Genomic DNA, 22,453 nt, shown 5'->3' on the forward strand with positions numbered 1-22,453 from the left:
GGCTGCTATGAGTCGAAATCAGCTCGATGGCAGCAGGCTTCCTCTTTGGCATATATCTTACCCACTGGATTTCCTCACAGTGGGGAATCAAAAGATGAAAGATTTTCATGTTCTAAGCATTAGAGTTGCCCTGCCTAGAAGCAGTTAGGAAATAGAAAAGATTTGGAACTATTGAATTACCTTGTGGAAGAAAATAGATTTTATTAGAAGCGGTAACATCAAGGTGTTATCATCTGTGTATTTACGAGTCATTTGTTTAACAAGACCATGTTAATAGAAAAAATACTTGGCTCTTTAACAGTTAAATGCAAAGAAAGTTTGTGAGATACTTGCATCTATGTAAGACCCAGAGGCTTACGTGCGCTTAAAAGTTGGAATTATTTCATCATTAAAATATGTGGTAAAAATTGTATTTTTTAAGATCTGATGTCTTGATTGCCATCTAATTATAAAACAGCTCTTTATATATCACCCTGTTTCCTTTAATGAACAAATATACAGCATTACATGCTGTTATAAAGCTGTGTTTCCCTTTGGTTCTGATACTTTTTTGACCCTTGGCTATTTATTACCCAAAGTAAATGGTATTCGTAAAACTGGATGAATGTGTATTGAAATGACGTAGTTTCAGTGAGAAATAGTGTAATTGTTAATACTATGAGGTACAATAATTCTTTAAAAAAAAAAAAACGTTAACTTCATTATCATTTCTGCCTGACTTCTGATTATTGTTTCATTGCTCACCTCCCTGTCCCTCTGTAAGACAAAAGAAAGAAAGAAACGCCAAAAGTAAGGTTTTGGTGTTACTTGATAGTGTTCTGTATAGGTATAATGACTGCGGCTATGAGCATGCAGTGACTCAGGGTTCTTGCGGGAACATCTGCAGGCCCATCTTAGAAAAGATCTGTTTGCTTTTTGTTTGATGAGAGCATGATCAGCTCTTCTCCCTGTCTTTCCCCAAAGAATGAGTCATGTATTAACTCTTACAAGCATCACCACATCGAAAGATGAAACCAAGCTCTCCAAGGACATATGGCTGGGTTTTAGCCAAGCAAGGTATATGCATAGACTGGATAATTTGTTGCCCTTAAGTCACTAATTATTAATATGTGATTAAATGAAAGTTAAGGAAGTTCTTTTTTTTTAGGAGATTCAGTTTAGCTTCAATCTGTTCTGTTGGGCATAGTTTTTAAACATTTACACTAACTTTTTTTTTTTTAATAACTCTCTCTCTTCATAAATATGTGGTCCATTTCTCCCAGAAACTTAAGTCAACCTTATGATCAAAAGTTACTTACGTTCAGAGAAGAAAGGTGAAACACACCTTTACTTATGGGCAAGTTCAGTATGATAAAAATTATTTCAAAGACAGTACCTTATAACTTGGAACATGAACTAATAATTAGAGCTCCTGTTTCTTTTGTTTTTGTTAGAATTGTATACTTAAAATACTTTTAATGTATAATCTCATGTTCGTGCCCTGTGACCTAGGTAAGGCAGGCATTATGATTAGGCTTTTCGTCAAATGAAATAGAAGTTAAATCTGATTACACCTAATAAGTTACTGACAGATTCAGAAAACTAAAACCCACATTTATGCCTAGGTTACTGCTTTTTGACATACAATACTGTATCTTAGAGAGATGGACCAGGGGCTTAATTTGTGAACTTGGGGCCTTATTTACAAAGATATAAACACTAGTGAAACTTTTCAGTGCCCATGATATCAACAACTTCTACACTCTAGCCTTCTAGAATTATTTGCTGCATATTGTAATCTTAACATAAGTTGTTTCTCCACTCTGAAGAGAAAAGCAATGATGAAGAGAATTCCTCTGTTTGCAAAAGGGTTTCTAAAGTCCCCTAAAAGTTAGACTAAAAGACAACAAAGGTTTTGCAAGTCATACAGGCAACCATTTGTCATCTTCTTTCACTTGTTTATCACGCAGATATTCCTAATGAATCACATTCCAGACTAACCACTGACTCCTTTTGTTCCTTAGTGAAGGAGTATGGCAAACAAATGGTTTCCCAGTGAATCAGCACAGGATTCTTGATTTTATTACCTTTGCCCTAGACTTTCCAGACAAAACTAATTGGAAATTTTGCCTTTGGGATCTCACTTGACTTCTGTGTATAGATGACGGATTAGGCTATGAATTGACATTACAGATGTTGTGCAAACAACTCCAGTCTTTAGGAATGTTTTATCAGTTCCGAGGGAGCCTTCTAAAGTGGAAGAATGTCTGTCTCTGTCGGCTCCTCTTCCTTACAAGCACACGTACACACACTACACATACTTCTTAATGTGATATCATACTTTTCATCTTGTTTGATAAAGATGCTTGGCTAACTTGGGTTCATAATTAACTAATATGACCATTTTGAGTTTTTAGTTTTTAAAAGATATCCCTGGAAGAAAAAAAAAGGGGGACCCTAAAATAAATCCAGTAGGATCCCATCCTTTCTCCAGTCTCATGGATTAGTGATTAAGAACTCAGGCTACTATCCAAAAGTCCAGCAGTTCAAATCCACCAGCCGCTCCTTGGGAACCAACCCTGTGGGGCGGTTCTGCTCTGTCCTGTAGGGTCACTATGAGTTGGAATTGCCTCAACAGCAGTGGGCTGGTTTTGGTTGGTGTGATGAAACGCAGACATGAGTTTAACCTTTTCAGTCGCTTGCACGCTACAGAGTACGTGGAGAAGATGTAATCGTGGTAAATCATCAGCTGCTCCACAGTCAACCCAAAGGACTTGAGAAGCTCAAAATCCAGGAAATGATTTGGTTGTTTAAGATGAAGCAACTCACATACTAGTTTATCATTTCACTAATAACTTTTTTCAGTGATTAAAGTATGAATATACCACCCCCTCACTACAAAAGCCCTAATTTGTGTTATGGCACCAGGACTCTGGGCTTACATAGCTGCTGTATTATTATCAGGACACTGATGAACACTTCACTTCACTACCAGATTAGAATATTTTTCTTTGGTATAATTTCAAGAATGATAGATTTACCTGTTTAGGACAATTTTTTTTTTTTTTTAATTTCTCTTAATTAGACAGAGCTTGAAGCTTATATACTGAAGCTGGAGTAAAAATCAATCCCAAAGAACCGTCTTAGTTAATTTTTCTCAATCAATAAAACTTTTCCTTTTCTACACCACTTATGAAAGAATATAAATTGTAGAAATGTAAAATTTTTAACTAACTGAAGAGAGTTTAAAAACTTACAGCCTCTTTTCCACAAATACCTACATCTGCTCTTATTAGAAATCCTACCCCATGATCTAACTATGGTTTTGCTCTCACCCAGACATATTCTTGCTTGGCCAAATACTATATCTTTTATCCTGCACAAGGCAAAATTATTCCATTTTCAAAACTTTGGAAAATATAATGTAATACAGCTCATGAGACTAGATATATGGGGCTTTGAACCGAAGCAAAACCAGATGCCTGCCTATGTCACAAATAGCTGAAGTAACTTATTGAGATGACTTTACTTAGAATACTGTAATGAATTACAAAAAGGAAGAGGGGAGGAGGGCCTAGATCCTGTCATTTTGTTGGAAGCAAATTTCATCACAAGCGTATTATAAAACTTATCATTTAAGAGAACTTTATTGTCAGTAATAAGGAACCTTCAAGGGCTCTGTGTTTAGTTAGTGAGTACCTGTGACCTGGTAGCTAACTAGGGAATTTATAGAGCTTCCTGTGCCAGGGAAGAACAATTCATGCTATATCCAACTATTTGGCTTTCTTTGGTTACCCTCACATAAACCAAAGGTCACTGTCCTGAACTGGGGATACTATCCTTTGAAGACCTTCGTTTGCCGCTTTTACTTAGGAAGTCCTCTCTTTATTGATCTTCACCTAGCAACATTGGACATCCTTTTAAATGTATTTATTTTATTTACTTAATTATTAAATATTAAATGGTAATTAAAATTAATTATTAATTTTATATATAGCATATGGTCTGTCTTAGTGAATGTTTCATATGTACTTGAAAAGAATGTGTTCACTTGACTCTTGTTGGGTGGAATATTCAGTATTGTTCAGGTCTTACATGTCTGAACTGATTTTTCAGTCTTTTTTTTCTTGTTCTATCAACTGAGAGAGTTGTTGAAATTTCCAACTATAATTGTGGATTTATTTCTCCTTTCAGTTCTGTCAGTTTTTGCTTTATGTATTTTGAAGCTCTGTTACTAGATGTATACACATTTAGAATTATTCTGTCTTCCTGAGAATAAGCCCTTTCATCATTATAAAATGTCCCTATTCATCTCTGATAATATTCTCTGTCCTGATGTCTATGTTGTCTGTTATTACTTATAACCACTGTATCTTTTTTGTGATTATTTAAAGTGGGTAACTTACAGACAGCACATCCCAAGGTCTTGCTTTTTATCCAGTCTGACAATCTCTGCCTTTTCATTTGTATGTGTGGGCTGCTTATATTTAATAACAGTTATCAGTATGGTTGGATTTGAGCCTACCATCAACCCTTTGTTCCATCTATTTTACTCCTTTCCTTCTTTTGGATTGAGTTTTTTTTTTTTTTTTTTACATTTATTTATTGGCTTACTGGTTATAGCTCTTTTTAACTTTTTTTTAACAGTTGCTCTGAATATATGCATCTTTAATTTATCATGGTCAGCTGTCAAATGATATATCACTTCATATACAATTTAAGAACCTTACAATAATATACTCCATTTCCCTTCTCTCATCCTTTGTTCTCGTACATTTTTCTTTTACATATGTTGTAAACTCAAATACTTTGATACAGTTTTTGCTTCAAACAACTAGTTATCTTTTAAAGAAATTTTAAAATAAGGAGAAAAGTCTTCCGTATTTCCAGTGCTGCTCTTTATGTAGACTCAAGTTTTCTCTGGCATCATTTTTTCTTTCACCTGACAACTTCCTTTAATATTTATTGTAGTGCGGGTCTGCTGGAGATATCAGTTAGCTTTTGTTTGTCTGAAAATGTTTTTATTTCACCTTTATTTTTGAAATATATTTTCCTTGCATATGGAATTATAAGTTACAGGTTTTCTTTCAGTAATTCCATTGTCTTTTGGTTTGCATTATTTGTGATGTTGCCTGTTTCTCTGTATATGTGTCATTTTTATCCCCCTAGTTGCTTTTAAGAGTTTCTCCCTACCACTGATTTTCAGCAGTTTGATTGTTTTATTTGTGTTTATCCTGATTGGAGTTTACTGAATTTCTTGAATCTGTAGGTTGATGTTTTTCATCAAATCTGGAAAACATTTGATCATAATTTCTCACAAGTATTTTTTCTGCCCCCTTATTCCTTTCCTTCCGGGGTCCCAATTACATGTATGTTAGATTGATTAATATTGTCCCAGAGGACACAGAGGTTCATTTCTCCCCCAGCCTTTTCTCTTTCTGTCCTTTAATTTGAACACTGCCTCATTTCTCTTGCACTCAGATCTCATCAAGATCACCATGCTCCCTTTGACTGTGTTCTCCCTCTCTGGACCAAGTACTGGAATGTCTCCAGTGTCTCCAGGGAAAAAGCCAGGGTCATCAAACGTTTCCTCATTTGTATCCCTTCTCTCAACAATCAAAAAGCTCTGTACTGCCTGCGGTACTTTGTTTGAAAAGAATTATCCATATAGTTTGTCCAGTTTACTAGTTGGTTACTATAGGAATGAAAATCTGGTAGTATTTACTTCATCATGATCCTTGGCAGAAAACTCTCAGCCAGGAAGGATCCCTAGTCCATGTGTATCTGTGTGTGCAGCAAGAGCTCAAACCTGCTGCTCAGAATATGTATTATTTCTTTTCCTGATTTAATCAAAGACCCTTTATGATTATTCTAGCCAATTAGCCTTTTGTGTTTATACTATAGCTGCCTCTACTCTCTTGTTCTTTCATTTAGTATGGTTAAACTGTGACTGTCTCATATTTGGTTCATCGTAGTAGGACTTGTATTTTTTCAGAAAATACGCTTAGGTAGTTTGAATGTGTGTAACTTTAAAATATTTTTTAATTAAAATTATTTTTTAGTTTTTTGTGTTTGGATTTTTTATGTAAACTTATATATTTATTTCACATGAGTTGGTTATGTTTAGGAACCATTAAGGTATAATGTTGAAAATAATTCCTGAAGTACTTTCTGTGAGTTACCGTAGCTTAAATTTCAAGGTACACGCTAAGCAGGCTCTAGATAATGAACAAAGGGCAGGAAGCTGAGTTATTAATGTTCATTTTGTCTAGGAACCACTCATCTGCCGCTAAGCCTGAGTAATCATGACCTAATGCGGTTGTGAAAAGTATCAGTTTAGTTGTGTGAATGAACAGACCTTTCTTTAGGGGAAAAAAATCTCAGATGAGGTTGTTTAAAACTTCCCTTTTAAGAATCACTTAAAAGTAAAACTACATAAATCTTTTATCTTGTTAGATAATGTGTTTAATCTCTTGGGGTATATATTTTATCTATATTTGTGGAATGGAAAAGTAGCCTCTCATTATTTTTAGCATCCAGGACAGTTTGATTTTTGACCACTTAGAGTTAATTTCTAAAGTTCTACTATAGGTCAGCTGTAGCCTGTGCCTACAGCCTACTGGGCAAACTCTTGAATTTTTTTTTTTTGAACTTACCGTTGGCACAGCATTTCTCTTTCATGTTTTCTAATAATAAGGGTAGAAGTTACAGTTATTTGTTTTCATTGCATCTGACGGCTGACATTGTATGTTAGAATGACTGAGAATGGTGAGAAATTTTTCACCAATTACTCAGTCATTCTAACACAAACTTTAAACTCAAATTTTTTTTTTGTAGGATTACAAAATAACCCTTTTTTTCCCAATTGTGAAATCTCTTTTATACATATAATATTCAAAGAAATATTTGCAGATTTCATGATTACTCATAACTTTTAAAAGCCTGAATAATCTTAAGCATTCTCTTTTAAATTTTGTATAAACTTTTAAAACTTAATGTTAACATTTGTGGATTTTCAAGAATTAAAACCCAAGAAAAAGAGGGACAAAGACTAAATATTCACAATGATTTTCTGGTCTAGAAGTAACCTGATTATTAATTGATTCAGTACTGAGTGTAGAACTTTATTATTATTTTTAATTTTAACATAAAATGTCTGTTGTATTTAGGGAGAAATCTAGTTTAGATGAAGAACATTTTTCTTTTTCATATTAACATGGAAAAAAGTTGGTTTCATATCACCTCGTATCTTGGTAGCAGTAGAAGTTCTGCAGTGTTGTATTTTCATCACTGCATCTTATGCAGTTTGTCTATGAACCACAAATTCCTTCAGGATGCAGTTTAAAAAGAATTTCTTAGATACAGAAACCACTCGTACTCAAGGATGAGCTCATTTCTGAAAAATCATTGGAAAAATCTTTAGTAGAAACCTCTGAAGTCAGAAACATTCACTTAATATGGTTAATAACAATCTAATTTTGGAAGTTTTTTATTTGTATGTATATAATCATATAATTTTATTTGTATGCATATATAATTTTATTCTACAAATACACAGTTTTGCTTCATAACAGCCTCTTGAGGGCTTACTATATGCTAGTAACTTTTTGAGGGCTCACTAATGCCAGGCAGTATTCTAAATGGAGTACTTTATGTGAATTGATGTATTTAATCCTCATAGCTACCCTAGAACATAGGTGCTGTAGGTCTTTTATTATTCTCATTTTGTAGACAAGGAAATTGAGACTCAGAAGGTAAGTGGCAGAGAACTTGAATCAGACCATCTGGCTCTAGAGACTGTCCTTTTAACCACCATGCCGTATATTTTGTCTAAAGCATGCTTTAAAGTGAATACTTATACTAGTGTATTTGTTCTTACAGCAACATGTTTAGAATGTCCAACTTTTAGACCTTGCACCTCCTGAGAACTTTGGAAATTGGCATTCGATTTTAAAGGCATATTTGATTACATTTGGAGTTGTAGCATTTTGGAGTTGGGAAAAAACCTAAAGACGAGTCTAATTCCTTCATCTTGCATCAGAGTAAACTGAGGACAAGAAAAATTAAGTGACTTGTCCAAGGTTGTTTATTTTCCTAGTTTTCTGACTCTAAATTTATTATTCTCCCAGTGGTTCCTAAACCTAGCTGCCTGTTGGAATCTTTGAAGGAGCTTGTTTTAAAAAATACAGTTTCCCAGCTCTACCTTTTGGATCAGTGTATGGTTTCGAGACCGACTAATTTATGTTTTTGACAAGCTTCCTAAGTGATTCTTATGCACATACATCCCCTTGGTATGTATGTGTTTTTGTGAACCACTGTGTTTAAAGCTTCATCACACATCTAAGTATTAATCCATTTTATTTATGATTATTATTAATTTGTAATGTTTCAAAATGAAGGTACAGTGCAGCACAGAAGTTTCCATTATTCACTAATCCTGGTTCCATAGTTTTATTTTTGCTTTAGGATCTCACTGGAAAAGTGAAAGAAGTGATTACTTTACCTAGTGATTTTAAGTAAGGAAAACAGAGTGGTATTTTTAAATTGTGCCTAAAGGAATAGGGGCACAGGAAGTTGCTTTGAAACATATAGTGATCAAGGTATCATTAAAATAACGTGTATATTTCTAATCAGTTTTCTTGAATTTGTTTCGTAGGGTCCACATATAGCTTCAGTTACGTTAGCTGCTTATGAATGTAATTCAGTTAATTTCCCTGAACCACCGTACCCTGATCAGATTATTTGTCCAGATGAAGAGAGCATTGAAGGAACTATTTCTTTGTGGAGCATCATCTCAAAAGTTAGGATTGAGGCCTGCATGTGGGTAAGTTGGGTATTTTCATATTTGTCTAAAACTTACCTCACCATCGTGATACTTTGTTATACTCTGAAGTGAAATCCAAACATATACCTAGTCAGTAAATATTGCCTACGTACATTATTCATGAAGTCATTAGCTACCTATTTCCAAGGCAAAAGATGCTTCTCATGAGTGGCATTTTAGAAGAAAGGCATGAAACTATGGGCACCACAGAAGCATGATACCAAGTACACAATAGTAGGGAAAAGGAGTATAGGTGGTGGAACTGTACAACTATGTAAAATTTATTCCAGTATTTATATACTTGATAAACAGTTAAAAACCCATTGCCGTCAAGTCAGTTCCTACTCAGAGCGGACCTCTAGGACAGAGTAGAACTGCCCCATAGGGTTTCCAAGGCTATAAATCATTACAGAAACAAACTGCCACATCTTTCTCCCACAGAGCGGCTGGTGGGTTTGAACTGCCAACCTTTCTGTTGGCAGCTGAGCACTTCACCACTGCACCGCCAGGGCTCCTTAATGAATACTGAGCAGTGGTTTATATATGTCACGCTCCTGGATTCAAATACTCTGTGTTTGTTCTTAGAGAACATTTCATTTTCTGAGTTGTTTGTCATAATACTGAATTCAGGTCAGATGTCTCTTAGTAAACTAAGCTTTACTGTAATGGAAGTATCAGGCTATATAGTTGTATGTGGTGATCTTATTTTTGGTTGTACCAATTGTCCTTTTTGTGTTTTGTTTAAGTTTATTTTGGGAAATTTTTTCTGGACAAAACATTCAGTGGCAGATGTACTTTAATCCACACAAAGCATTCTATTTATTGCTGTATGCCTAAATTCAGACAATCCATCATTGAGGAATAGTTCACTTGTCAAAGACTTCTTCTTACCATTTGAATTCTTTTTCAGTTCATCTTGTGTGTTCATTAAGTTATGTGTTTCCTGAAGCATTTTTTCCCCTTGCAGCTTCTTAGGGAATAAAGAGTGTGGGACAGATTGCATAAAAATCTTAACTAATTAAAATGAACATAAATACTATGCCCACAAAAGCGACAGAGATTTGAAACACATTAAAGTGTTAGCAATTTTGTTTTGAAAGAATTATAAGGGAAATGCCATACATTGAACTTGTTGAATATGAAAGACAGGAAAAATTGTCATGTTTCCTGTTGCTCTTTTATGAATACTGGAAACAAATTCATTGTACTAGTTGCATATGTTTTATAAATTTGACCACAGTAGTCCTTTGATGAAAAATTATTATTATAAATAGCAGAAGATACTTGAAACATACTAGAAAGGGACTATATAGACCTTGGTTTTCTATCTCTTTTGATATTAAACTTCTGTTCTTTCAAATTATTTACGTGGTTGGATTAACACTAATGCCAGCAAAGGAAAACTTCCAGCCCAGCTGGCAGTGATATCGCCCTCCTCCAAACTCCCATGGTGTGTATTGTCTGTATTGCTCATTTGGCCTGGCTCCATGCATGCCTTAAATTAACTTGGCTGGAGTAATGGCTTACTGCCCCAAATAAATTTTAAGCTCCTAAAAAATACAGACCATAACTTAAGTTTATTGCTTTCACAGCAATCAGAATAAGGCTTTGCACATAGTAGATGAATGTCAGTTAAGACCAGTTGATTGGTCAGATGTATGCTCTTCTTGCTTTCTTCTTTTGAACTATCTTTTCTCATGTAAAAAAGTGTAGCACAAACCAAGTTATGTTTAGGTTGTTCTCAACATTTACTGCCTTAACACATCTGAGGAATCTGACACCATTAGTAACAGTGACCTATTATAATTCTTCTCAGTGGGGGAGGAGTTATCAAATCTCCTGTCCATCATTTGAGATGCAGCTATAAAACAGCTTGTTAGGTACTGGTTCTTTTTGTTTCCTATTTTCCCCTCTTGATGCTTTCACTCTTTAATTAATTTGAGGTCAGCATCTTTATGCCATATCACCAAAAGAGTAAGTTTTTTGCTCTCTTGAACTTTCTGGTAAATTCTTACTCAGATACTATTAGTGGCATTACAATCTAGCCATTGATAATAGGCATGCTCAAGAGTGCTGAAGACTCTGGGCTTGAGCAGCGTATACATATAGGCCTACGTGAGCGTGACCACCAGATTCCTGTGCACCTGCAGGAACTCCTTCAGCACCTCCACCTTGAAGTTAATGAGCATGTCAAGCTCGTGTCTGCCCCTACAAAATAGTCCCTTACTGGTTCTTTGGCCATGGCACTGATTTGTTCTTTCGTAACTTATTTAATATAAACCAAAAAAACCAAACCCATTGCCATCGAGTTGATTGGGACTCATTGTGACCCTAGGGGACAGAGTAGAGCTGCCCCCATAGGGTTTCCAAGGAGCAGCTGGTAGATTCAAACTGCTGACCTTTTGGTTAGCAGCTGTAGCTTTTAACCACTGTGCCACCAGGGCTCCTACTTAATGTAAGGAAATCATAAATACATGTGAATATATATTTAGAGCTTTATTTTCCAAGAAGTGGACTTAAAGAGAACATATTTTTTGAAGTATACCATTACCCAGGAAGGTGTAATCAGATAGGAATTGGTCCCCTCAGAAGTTCTTTGCTGCTGTTTTCCATTGTATTGTTTTGATAGTAGAAGAGAAAGAAGAAATCTGTTTTCTTTATAGCTTTTCCCCCATGAGTTTCCTTTTTAAAAATGGTATGCTTTCTCTGTGTTTTAGCTTGCTAGACTAAAATACTAAGAAAAGGTTATCAAAACAGCAAAGTGAAAGAAATATCAACTATATGGGTAAATGTTATAGTAGATGTTCATGTAATGAACTATTGACTATTTGACTATTGACTATCTGAAAGGGGAGACAACATAACATTGTAGAAACAACCTGGGTTTTAGAGTCAGTCCTAGTTAAATCCATTTGCACTGTGTTACTTAACATGAGATTCATAATCTCTGTAAGTCTCAAAATTCTTGCTAGATTCGAGAATATAATTATATTTAATTTAGTAGAATGAAATGTACTAACAAATATTAACCCTTTTGTAGTAACTAAACATTTTTTCATGTGACAGTGTCTCTTTTAGACTCTACTCTTAAACTATAGTCCACATGTAGGTTTACTATGAAAAGTGAATTCACCGACTTAAGACATTACTTCAGTCATAACTGCTTCGAAATATATCAGATGTATTAAAGAATCATCAAACCAAAAATTTCTTTGCAGCTTTGTTAATGGACAGAGCGTTGGTCATTTTAGTCTGCCCATTTTAGAAAATTTGGTTGGATTTTTGAAAAGATAGACATTGTACCATGCTGAGCATCCAGGCAGTTTCTCTTCTCTCTCTTAGTATCACAGTATTATGACAACCCAAATTAATAAATGTGAAAAGTCTTGACAACAGTTTTTTTTACACAGTGGTTTACGAACTTTATCATTTTTACCTCTCTCTTAAACCCACTGACAAAATGAAGAGGTAAATCTTTTATGGTAATATGATTTTAATGAATGTTTCAGTACAGGTTTGTCCATGTAGAGCAGGGGTACTTAGCTGGAGGCAATTTTGCGCCCCCCACCACCCCCAGGGCATTTTGGCAATGTCTAGAGTCATTTTTGGTTGTCACAACTGTGGGTGTGCTACTGGTATCTGATGGGCAGGAGCCAGGGGTGCTGGTGAATATCAATATCACCAAGGATGAGAAAAGGTTATTTAGAGCATACTGTGGCCCTGATTCTTTATAGTCTCTCATAGAATTGATGCCATTTGTGTACACATCCACATATGTTACCCCCCAGGATAATGTCTTGCTTGATTAAAAAAAGCTAATATCTTGTTGAAAATTTTTATCTAGTTTGTACTTTGCATATTAAAACTTTTTTCTAGACTTCAGTATCAGTGAGTCTGTAAAATCATTAACATACATGGTTCTTCCAGCTGTAAAGACAAACCTCTGTGTCTCAACCTGTTCTTATAGGTCTTTGGAACACAGTAACATGGATTGTGTGATGTGGTTCATCAGCAGAGAACCTCTTTCAGCTGGTGTCTTTTTTGAACTTCTATAATTTGGCTGCATCACCAGTGTTTCTAGTTGGAATATTTAAATGGTTTTATTTTTAAAGAGTATTAAATCATATTAAAGCTATCATCTTTCCTGAATAGTCAGCACAAATAAAACTTTCTGTTCTCCAGGTTTGCACCATTAAACATAAATTTTCTAACATAAAAAAAAGAAGAGGCTGCTGATTTGCTTATGAATCTACTTGACAAAACTTTTTAAAAGCACAAAAATTTAGGATCTCTTCCCTTAATAATCTTTGAATAAAATTGGCACTTCAGGAAGATACTGTGTTATCCCTTGGATTTGCATATTTTTTGCATATTACACACTCCTTCAGTAGTAAAAATCCAAGATAATAAGTTGGTATATAACCCCAAAACCCTAGTTGTTATATAGTAGGTGGTTTTTAAAAGCTATCTGATTTTGATCTGTTGGATTTCTTTTACAGTAAGAAAGCCAGTCAGTCCCTCCCCTTAATTAAACCTAACCTCACAGTTTTTTGTGTTCCATAGTTTTTTTGTGGTTTTGTAAGAATTGTAAAATTGTAAGAGTTGTGAAACAAGTATCTAATTTTAGATAACTGTGTCTAGGATATATATTATGTCTCTGATATAATATGTTTTTTGGGACCTGCCTATGTGACTGTATTTCCTTTTTATTTATTTGTGTAAAAAGACTACTGACTCGCGATCATCTTAAAAATGGTTCTTGTTCCTTGTTAATATGGGAAAACATGAGCGGAGTTAATACAATAAATATGGTTATCTAAGTATAAATAATCTTTGGATTTCATTTCAGTCCATGTAACACTTCCTTTTACTCTAAGGAAACTTGTCATGAGTTTGAATCTTCTGGGTTGCTTTCAGAACTATTGAAAACTGACTTAACAGGTTTTAAGGGAAGTTCATGTTTTGAAGAAAATGTGGCAATTAATTTTTTTTCTTTTTATTTCAAACGTATCTAAAGGCAGAGAGAATTGTATAATGAGCTCAATACGTTTTCACTCAACTCCAACTAATATTAACTCATGGCTAAAATTATTTTGTCTATACCTGTCCCTGTTCTCTTGTTATTTTGAAGGAAATCCCAGGTATCATACCACATTTCATCTGTAAATACCATAAGTTACCTCTGAAAGATAAGGAAGAACTTTAATAATAATAGTAATAATAACCACAGTACCATTATCACAGCTAAAAGAAATTAACAATGGTTTCTTAAAATCGGTTATCTAATTTAGTGTTCAAATCTTCCTGGATAAATTTTTTTTTTTTTTTTCAGTTTATTTGTTGAAGAAGCTGCACTGTTTGTCAAATAGAGTTTTTCACAGTCAGGATTTTGCTGATTGTTTTCCAGTTGGTGTCGTTTAAATGTGTTCCTCTGTTCTCTGTGTTTCCTGTAAGCTGATATAGTTAGATCTGGGGGCTTGACGGTTTTTTCGTTCGTTTTGTTTTACAAGATAACACTTCATAGTTGTATATATTTCTTTCTTATATATTTGACTTTGCCAGTTTTTAAAATAATGAATTGGTTCCTTAGCATTCTCCAAAATTGACCAACTTTAACTTTTCTTATTTACCAAAATATGGTTTGTGTTTTATCCCTGTACCCTTCTATGTGTCTTTCTCCCCCCATCTCTTCATCGACCAAATATAACCTTACTCTTTTGGCACTTAAGTCAGTGCCACATATAGATAGTGTAGTTGCACTTAGAAATTGTTGATTTTTACACATTGACATTTAACAATGTAATCACAAAATGTTTGAATTTGATCTTGTCTGGTGGGGTTTATTTGCAAGGCGGCTGGAGGCAGCGCCCTAGGACAGAGCAAATTGAAAGACTTTTTCATTAACTATCACACTCAGTGCAAAAAGAAGTCTGTATGGCTTAAAGATGAGAACTTCCCTAGAGACTATATGCCAATTGCATTATTACTTATTCTGTATTTAAGACACAAAAATCCAAACCAAGTTCCTAGTTCATCGACTTTTGTTTTTATCCTTATGTCCTAAGCTGATTTAAAAACAAAATAATAAAAATTCTCTTCAAAAACAAAAGTTCACAAAGTGATTAAAACATGAGTCACTCAGTGTCCTGAGGAAATAAACATTCTTCCTGTGGTGAAAATTTATCCATCCTAATGTTGAGTTTTCAAGGAGCTTCCTGACCACAATTTGTTAAAAGTTTTAACTCTACACAAAGAAGTAGTATTGGGATTAAAGCAACATCCGAAATGCCGGAAGGTTTCCTAGAAAATATTTATCTAACAGCTGTGCTGGTGAATTTTCATTACTAGATGATTTGAATATTAGAACAGGAGGAAAAAAAACTACCAAAAATGTCAGAATAAGTACATATGTTGGCTCTAATCATAAAAAAAGAAAAATGGGTATAACATTGTTATAAAAATAATGCATTTTCTAGATTTATTCATTACTATTTCTAAACTAACAGGGTAGAGAGGAAGAATCGTGCCTGGAACACACCAAAGGATTGTCTAGGACTTTTACGTGTATTATCTTGCCTGGCATTGCACAGATCGAGGGCTAGTGTTCAAACTTAGGTCCTTGTGATGATGTAACGTATGCTTTCCTCCCAGTGCATTGCATCTCAGAATGCTTTTGGCAACATAGGTCGGTTTAGATTTAATCTATTTAGTGTCACTGTGTTGCGAGCAAAACTTCATGTGAATGTTTTGGTTTTTCGTCTAGGGTGTTGGTACAGCAATCGGAGAACTGCCTCCATATTTCATGGCGAGGGCAGCTCGCCTCTCAGGTGCTGAACCAGACGATGAAGAGTATCAGGAATTTGAAGAGATGCTGGAACATGCAGAGACTGCACAAGTAAGAACAGTGGGTAACAATAAATAGAACACCTTAATTATCCCTAAGGAGGTTATGATTAATGTTGAATATTTGGTAGTTACTCTGAAGAAGAAAACTGCCAAAGTAAAAATATGGTCTGGGATAGAATATTCAGAAGAGCTGAAATGTAAAGTTGATAATAATCTTGGTCTTCGTATACAGAAGTACAGAGTTGATAAGGGAACTCATACTAAGCTAAAATACCTGTTGTCAGATATCAAGGTACATTCATGTTGTCAATGAGGTTAAAGGGGTAAGGAGCTGAAACATTCTTTCTGTTATATGTTTATAAGCATTACCAAGCAGAACACTGCATAAATAAAAGGGACAAATAAATAGGTGAACCAGCTCTTACTCCAAAGTAAACTTATCCTTTGTACTGGCAGTGGGTAAAAAAGTTTTTTTTCCAGACCGATTAGTATCATAAGTAAGTTTGAAAGATGTCATTTTCCCCCAGGAACTTCTACATGTCAAGTATGTTTTTACAGATAGAGACTACTTATTCTTCGAGGCTCAAAAAAAAAGAAAAATCTAATCTTAAGGAAGCCTTCAGCAAAACACACACACTTGTCTTAACTCATTTAAAGTTCCTCTCCTTTCTCCGAACTTCATACAACTTTATTTGTAGTTATTTCTGTAGTGGCCATTTCTACTCCTAAAACTGCTAGCAATGTGATTTCATCCTAATGCTATCCCCCATGGTGCTCAGAGCTGCTGAAATGTTTACTAAGTGAATATACTAATTATATCACATTCTTAAATAGTCATTAAAGCTTTAAACTAGTAAGCAATATGTAGTATTAGCTATACTAGATAATAATAAAACTTCCTTTTTAATTTATATTTAATAATTCAAACTTTTCAGCGATTTAGACTAGCCTTACCCTCAGTCATAATAATGGCTCTTTACCCCTGAGGGTTCTAGAAAGTATCCTCAAAATGGGCCAAGGTAAACCTCCAAACTAGAAAAAACTAACTTCCAGGTTTAGGCAAGCTGTACCATACTTTTTTTTTTTTTTTATACCATACTTAGCTGAGGCATTTTGATCTGCACACAAACTGTGTGTCAGCCTCTATCTCAGTGTTGGTGAATAGATGTTTTAGCTTTTGTAGGAAAACTAAGAGCATTAACTAATTGAGTCTTCATCTTAGGGATGGCAGCAGAAGTCAACATAGACATAAACAAAAAGGATATAAAAAAGGCATTTTAAAAGATTACTTATGAAATGTATCTACCTCCCCAAATTTGTTCATTAACTTTTGAAAATTTTGGATATTGTTTGTTTGTGAGTGTGTGTGTCCACATATGTTCACATACAGTTTCTTGAGGAATGAGTTCATAGTTTTCTTCTCGGAGGAATCTGAACCCACAAAAGTTAAAAACCATTGCCCTAGAAGGAAAAAAAAAAGAAGAAAAACATATATTTCAATGTTATATGGGGTTTTTAAAAAAACACGAAGTGAAAATCAACCAAGGACAGTTCTTTTAATTGAAAACAAAACTTTCAAACACGAATGTAGAATAGCCAAATTTAAAACAAGTGAAGGGCTATGAAACATCTGATCTGCGTGGAAAGAGGCAGGTTGTCCTTGTGTCTGCTTTGCCTCATCCATCAACTGAATAGTATACCTTCTGTTCTTGACATCGTGATGCTTGTTAATGCTAATATTTACTACTAACATAAACTTTTCATTACTTTTAATGCTTTTTAAAATGTATTATCTAATTTGCCCTTTGTATTAGCTCTGAGGAAACCCTTGTGGCGTAGTGGTTAAGTGCTATGGCTGCTGTGAAAGGTCAGCAGTTTGAATCCACCAGGCCCTCCTTGAAAACTCTATGGGTGGTTCTACTCTGTCCTGTAGGATTCCTATGATTTGGAATCAACTTGATGGCAACGGATTTGGTTTGGTTTTTGGTATTAGCTCTGAGATAATATTGGGAAGTACCATTCCTCTAATTTTATAGGAAAGAGTAGATCGGGACATTATTACCTGCCTTTAAAGTTAGAGCTGGAACCAACTCAGAATGCCAGCATCACTGGTATGTTCCAATTACTGAAACCTTACCCATCCACAAAAGCAGAAGGGCGAGTGTTCCACTTTTGACAGCTGTTGTGGCACTGATTAATGTATGTCATTTAACATCTCTAAAGCTTTTTTTTCTTCATCTGTATAAAATCAGCAAGTTGAAATAGAGTAAGTCTAAGGTGGCTTGCAGCTTTAAATTTTTATGCTGTGGCTTGGGTGCCAAACAGACCAGAAACAACCTGATCCTGAATTTCTACAAACAAACCTGTCTACATGTAGGGCTACCAAGCTACTCAAAAATTTCAGAGGGCACTGATAGCCACGTAAAATGTTTTAGTGTTTTACACTTTTTGATGCATGCCAATCTTTTTGAAATTTTTTTATTCTTTCTTTAGTTTAATTGTGATTATTATTACTGGATGCTGTCAAGTCTGTTCTGAATGATAGCAGCCCTACAGGACTGAGTAGAACTGCCCCATGGGATTTCCAAGGCTGTAATCTTTTTTTTTTAATTGTACTTTAAGTGAAAGTTCACAAATCAAGTCAGTCATTCATACAAAAATTTATATATTTTTGAGACAGCACACTCCTTCCCTGCACTCTCTCTTTTCGTGTCCATTGGCCAGCTTTCGAGCCCCTCTGCCCTCTCATCTCCCCCCCAGACAAGAGATGCCAACATAGTCTTATGTGTCTGCTTGATCCAAGAAGCTCGTTCTTCACCAGTATCATTTTCTATCCCATTGTCCAGTGCAATCCTTGTCTGAAGAGTTGGCTTTGGGAATGGTTCTTGTCTTGGGGTAACAGAAGACCTGGGGACCATGACCACTGGGGTCCTTCTACTCTCAGTCAAACCATTAAGTCTGGTCTTTTTATGAGAACCAAGTCTGTAACCTTTACAGAAGCAGACTGTCATATCTTTCTCCTTTGGAACCACTGATGGGTTCTACTTAGCGGCCTAGTGCTTAACTACTGTACCACTAGGGCTCTTTTTAATTGTAATTAGGCAAAGCTAATTAACGGAAGAAAAGGTAGACTAAATCCTATCGAGACTTCTTGTACTCTGTTCCCTTATTGGAATAGATATTGCAGAATACATATTCCCACTTCTAAGCTCTCAGTGCACTTAAAATTTGGGGTAAAAGTAAGAAAAATATGGAACTTTTCATATTAATTTTCATTTTCATATTATTCTAAACTACTTATTGAATACCTAGGAATGATTGCATATCATTCTACAGTTTAAAATTTACTTTTCCTTAATTAAAAAAAAAAACTATTTCATTCCATTCAGGTAGATTGTTTTTTCTAATTACCTAACTAATGTATTCACTGCAAAAAAAAAAAAAAAGAATGAAAAATACAGAAAAGAACTTCAAAAGAGAAAAATTAATATCATCCATAATTTTACTGTTTCTCAACATTTGATTTGTCTTTAATTTTTTTTATATGCACATATATGTATTTTCTCCAACAAAATTGAGTTCAGACCCCCATCATATCCTGATTTACACCTTTAATCTTTCCATTTAATAAATTGGAGCCATTTCCCACATTCGTAAATATTTTTGAGAACATGGTCTTCAGTGGACATTATGTGCTGTCATGTAAATATGCTATCATTCATTTAACAACTTCCCATTTTGAACAGTTAGATTCCATTTTTGACTTAGAAATACTGTTGTGAGCTAGAGAATCATTGTATATAAATAGTGGTGCATGTCTCTGATTTCCTTAAGATCCTAGAAGTGGAATTATTGCATCAAAAGGTTTAGGCATTTTTATGGTTTTGACGTGTGTTAACCAATTAATCTGAACTCTTTAACATTGCTTAGGAGAATTATTAAGCGCATTAAATAAATTAACCCCTGCTGCTGCACACCTTATAGGACTAATAGTGGTTACCCGGGAAAGATGCACTGATTCTCAAGTCATTGTCCCATGGTCTATTAGGACTTGGGATTTGGTGGTCATATTGGAAACCGTTGTCTGGCTTCTGTTGGTATCTACATTCCCCCTCATCATTCCTTGGTTTGCACTGCTTTGGGCAATGGCTACCTATACCTTTGAAGTGCTTCTCTCTGTCCAGCCCTCATATGTGATAATGGACAAGTGATACAACCTTAATTTTATTTACCATATTTTTATGCAAATAACAGGCCTTCTAGGTTTGTTTGCCATCTGCACCTTCCCCCCGCCCCACCAGGTGGTGGTGGGGAGGTAGTTGGCAAACAAACATAGAAGGCACATGTTATTTGGGTAAAAATACGGTACTTACATTACTTTCCACGGACCTATCAATTTATACACCTACTACCAGCATATGAGATTGTTCATTCCCAGACTCTTGCCAATACTGTATTCCCTCCTGCTCTCTTGCTTTGTTTGTTGTCCAATTGATAGGTAAAAATAATATAATTTCAATCTTTTTCTTTAATTATTACAGTATCACATTTTAGTTTTTCAAAACTTTTATCATGTGTAGCAAAACGAAATTTCGTTGCCATCAAGTCACTTCTGACTCATATAGACCTCATAGGACAGATTAGAACTGTCCCATAAAGTATCTAAGGCCGTAAATCTTCATGGAAACAGACTGCCACATCTTTATCCCATAGAGCAGTCGGTGAGTTCAGACCACCAACCTTTCAGTTACCAGCCAAGCGCTTAACCACTGTGCCACAGGGCTCTTTTTATCATATATAAAAAATCAAACCACACATGTTGCCATCAAGTTGATTGTGACTCAGAGTGGAACTGCCCCATAGGGTTTCCTAGGCTATAATATTTATAGTAGCCAACTGCCAGATCTTTCCCCTGTGGAACAGTTGGTGGTTCGAACCTCTAACCTTTCGGTTAGCAGCTGAGCACTTAACCACTGTGCCACGAGGTGGTAAATAGTAATTAAAGATTATCTAGAAGAAGCACAAAGAAAATTAACTGCCTTTGATCCTACCACCAGAGCTAACTACTGTTGTTATTACTTTAACTGGTTTGTCTTTTCTGTGTACTTACATATGTATTTGTATAATAAACTATATTTATTTTACTAAAATAGTATCACAGTATCCATACTTTATCTTTTTTACCTTAAAATTTATTTTAAAGCTCCAGAAAGGTTGACTTGTACAGTGAACACCTCTATACCTCTCATGTCACCAGTTTTTAACATTTTGTAATATTTGTTTGCTCTATGTGTGAACGTGGTGTATGTATACCAACACCAGTTGCAGTGGAGTTCATCCCCACTCATGGCTATCCCGTGTGTGCCAGAGTAGAACTGTGCTCGATAGGGTTTTCAGTGGCTGATTTTTTTTGGAGGTAGATCACCAGGCATTTTTTCTGAGACTTATCTTGATGTATGTGTACGTGTATATACATATTTATATACACACACAAAGTCTTTTTTGTATATGAATCATTTGAGAAAAGTTGCTGACACAATAATCCATCCCTAACCCATTCAGCATTATATTCTAACAAGAGCAATCTCCTACAAAACCACAGTGTAAATTTCATGCGTGTTGATATTTATCCACATCCAAATATTCCCAATTGTCCCAACAGTATTTTTTATAGTTGCTTTTTTTTCCACCTATGGTTGCATTTAGTTGCCATGTCCCTCTATTTAGTCTTCTTTAATCTAGAGCGCTTCTTGCCCTTTTTTTTTTTTTCAACCTTTTTTTGGCGTTGACGCTTTGTCAGAATCCAGGTAAATTGTTTTGCAGAACATCTCCTTGATTTGGTTTTCTCTAAATTTCTCCTTGTGCCTGGATTCAAGTTAAACATTTTTATTTTCGTTAATTCTCATTGACAGCTGTGTATTCTAGGTGTTTATATGTATTCTTAGTGCCTCACATTAGAATTACATTATGTCAGTTTGATCATTTAGGTAACATGGTGTCTGCCAGATTGTACAGGTATTTATTTTCCTTTTGTAATCAGTAAGTGATCTGATATTTTGAAAAGGGAGCATCTTGTTTCCATACAGCCTTTTATCCAGTGGTGTTAGCATTTATTGACAATTCTTGTTTGATCCACCTTGTTTTATATATTTGAAACATTTTTTCTGAGTCATTAAATGTGCTTACGCACTCTAGGCACAACAGAGAAGATTGTGTTTGTACAAAAGAATTAGATAGGATCAGATATATTGGACTATCATTTGTTATAATTGCAGGTTACTGAGCTTCATCCTTAGATTCTAATTCAGCAGGTCTGGGTTTGGGGCCAGAATCATAGCTTATAAAACAAACAACACCTCTAAATATGTGATCCACATCCCTTAAAATTAAATTTATACTCAGTGTTTTCGTTAATTCTTTGTGTAAGTATTGTTCTCCGTTAAGCCAGCTCATAGACTGAGATTATTTTTCTTTTCTGTAAAGCTTGTTGTTTTTCTTGGAGTTAACATTTTTTCATTTGTATTGTTTCTTTAAATCTCTGACTTGTCTTCTGCCCCGCCTCCACCAGCTCTATAAAACATCTCTCAATAACACTTTGTACTTGGTGACACCTAGAAAGTATCAATTCCATTTTTTTCTTGGAGTCGTCATTGTAGAGCCCTCCCTGCTCCTTCACCAATCTGGACTTGCTGTTCTCTTGGCCTTCTGCACACTTACCATGATATAATTCCCTTTTGCTTCTCTCTTGGTTTGGATTCTTGGTTTTTCTTTTTCTTGATTTACTCCCTCACTTTGGTTGAACAC

General features: G+C 35.0%; 1 protein-coding gene across 6 annotated transcripts in view; it reads left to right on the forward strand.

Annotated features, from left to right (window-relative positions):
* The window catches only part of VMP1 (vacuole membrane protein 1), a 123,092-nt gene that overhangs the window by 41,373 nt on the left and 59,266 nt on the right, over nucleotides 1-22,453 (forward strand). For all 6 annotated transcript variants that reach the window (XM_003414579.4, XM_023553526.2, XM_064271310.1 and 3 more), the window contains 2 exons: nucleotides 8,636-8,803; nucleotides 15,567-15,698. In XM_003414579.4, the coding sequence (XP_003414627.1) occupies nucleotides 8,636-8,803; nucleotides 15,567-15,698 (300 nt within the window). The remainder of the gene's footprint in view (nucleotides 1-8,635; nucleotides 8,804-15,566; nucleotides 15,699-22,453) is intronic.

The sequence above is a fragment of the Loxodonta africana genome, chromosome 18 (assembly GCF_030014295.1).
Source record: "Loxodonta africana isolate mLoxAfr1 chromosome 18, mLoxAfr1.hap2, whole genome shotgun sequence".
In the NCBI taxonomy this organism is placed as follows: Eukaryota; Metazoa; Chordata; class Mammalia; order Proboscidea; family Elephantidae; genus Loxodonta; species Loxodonta africana.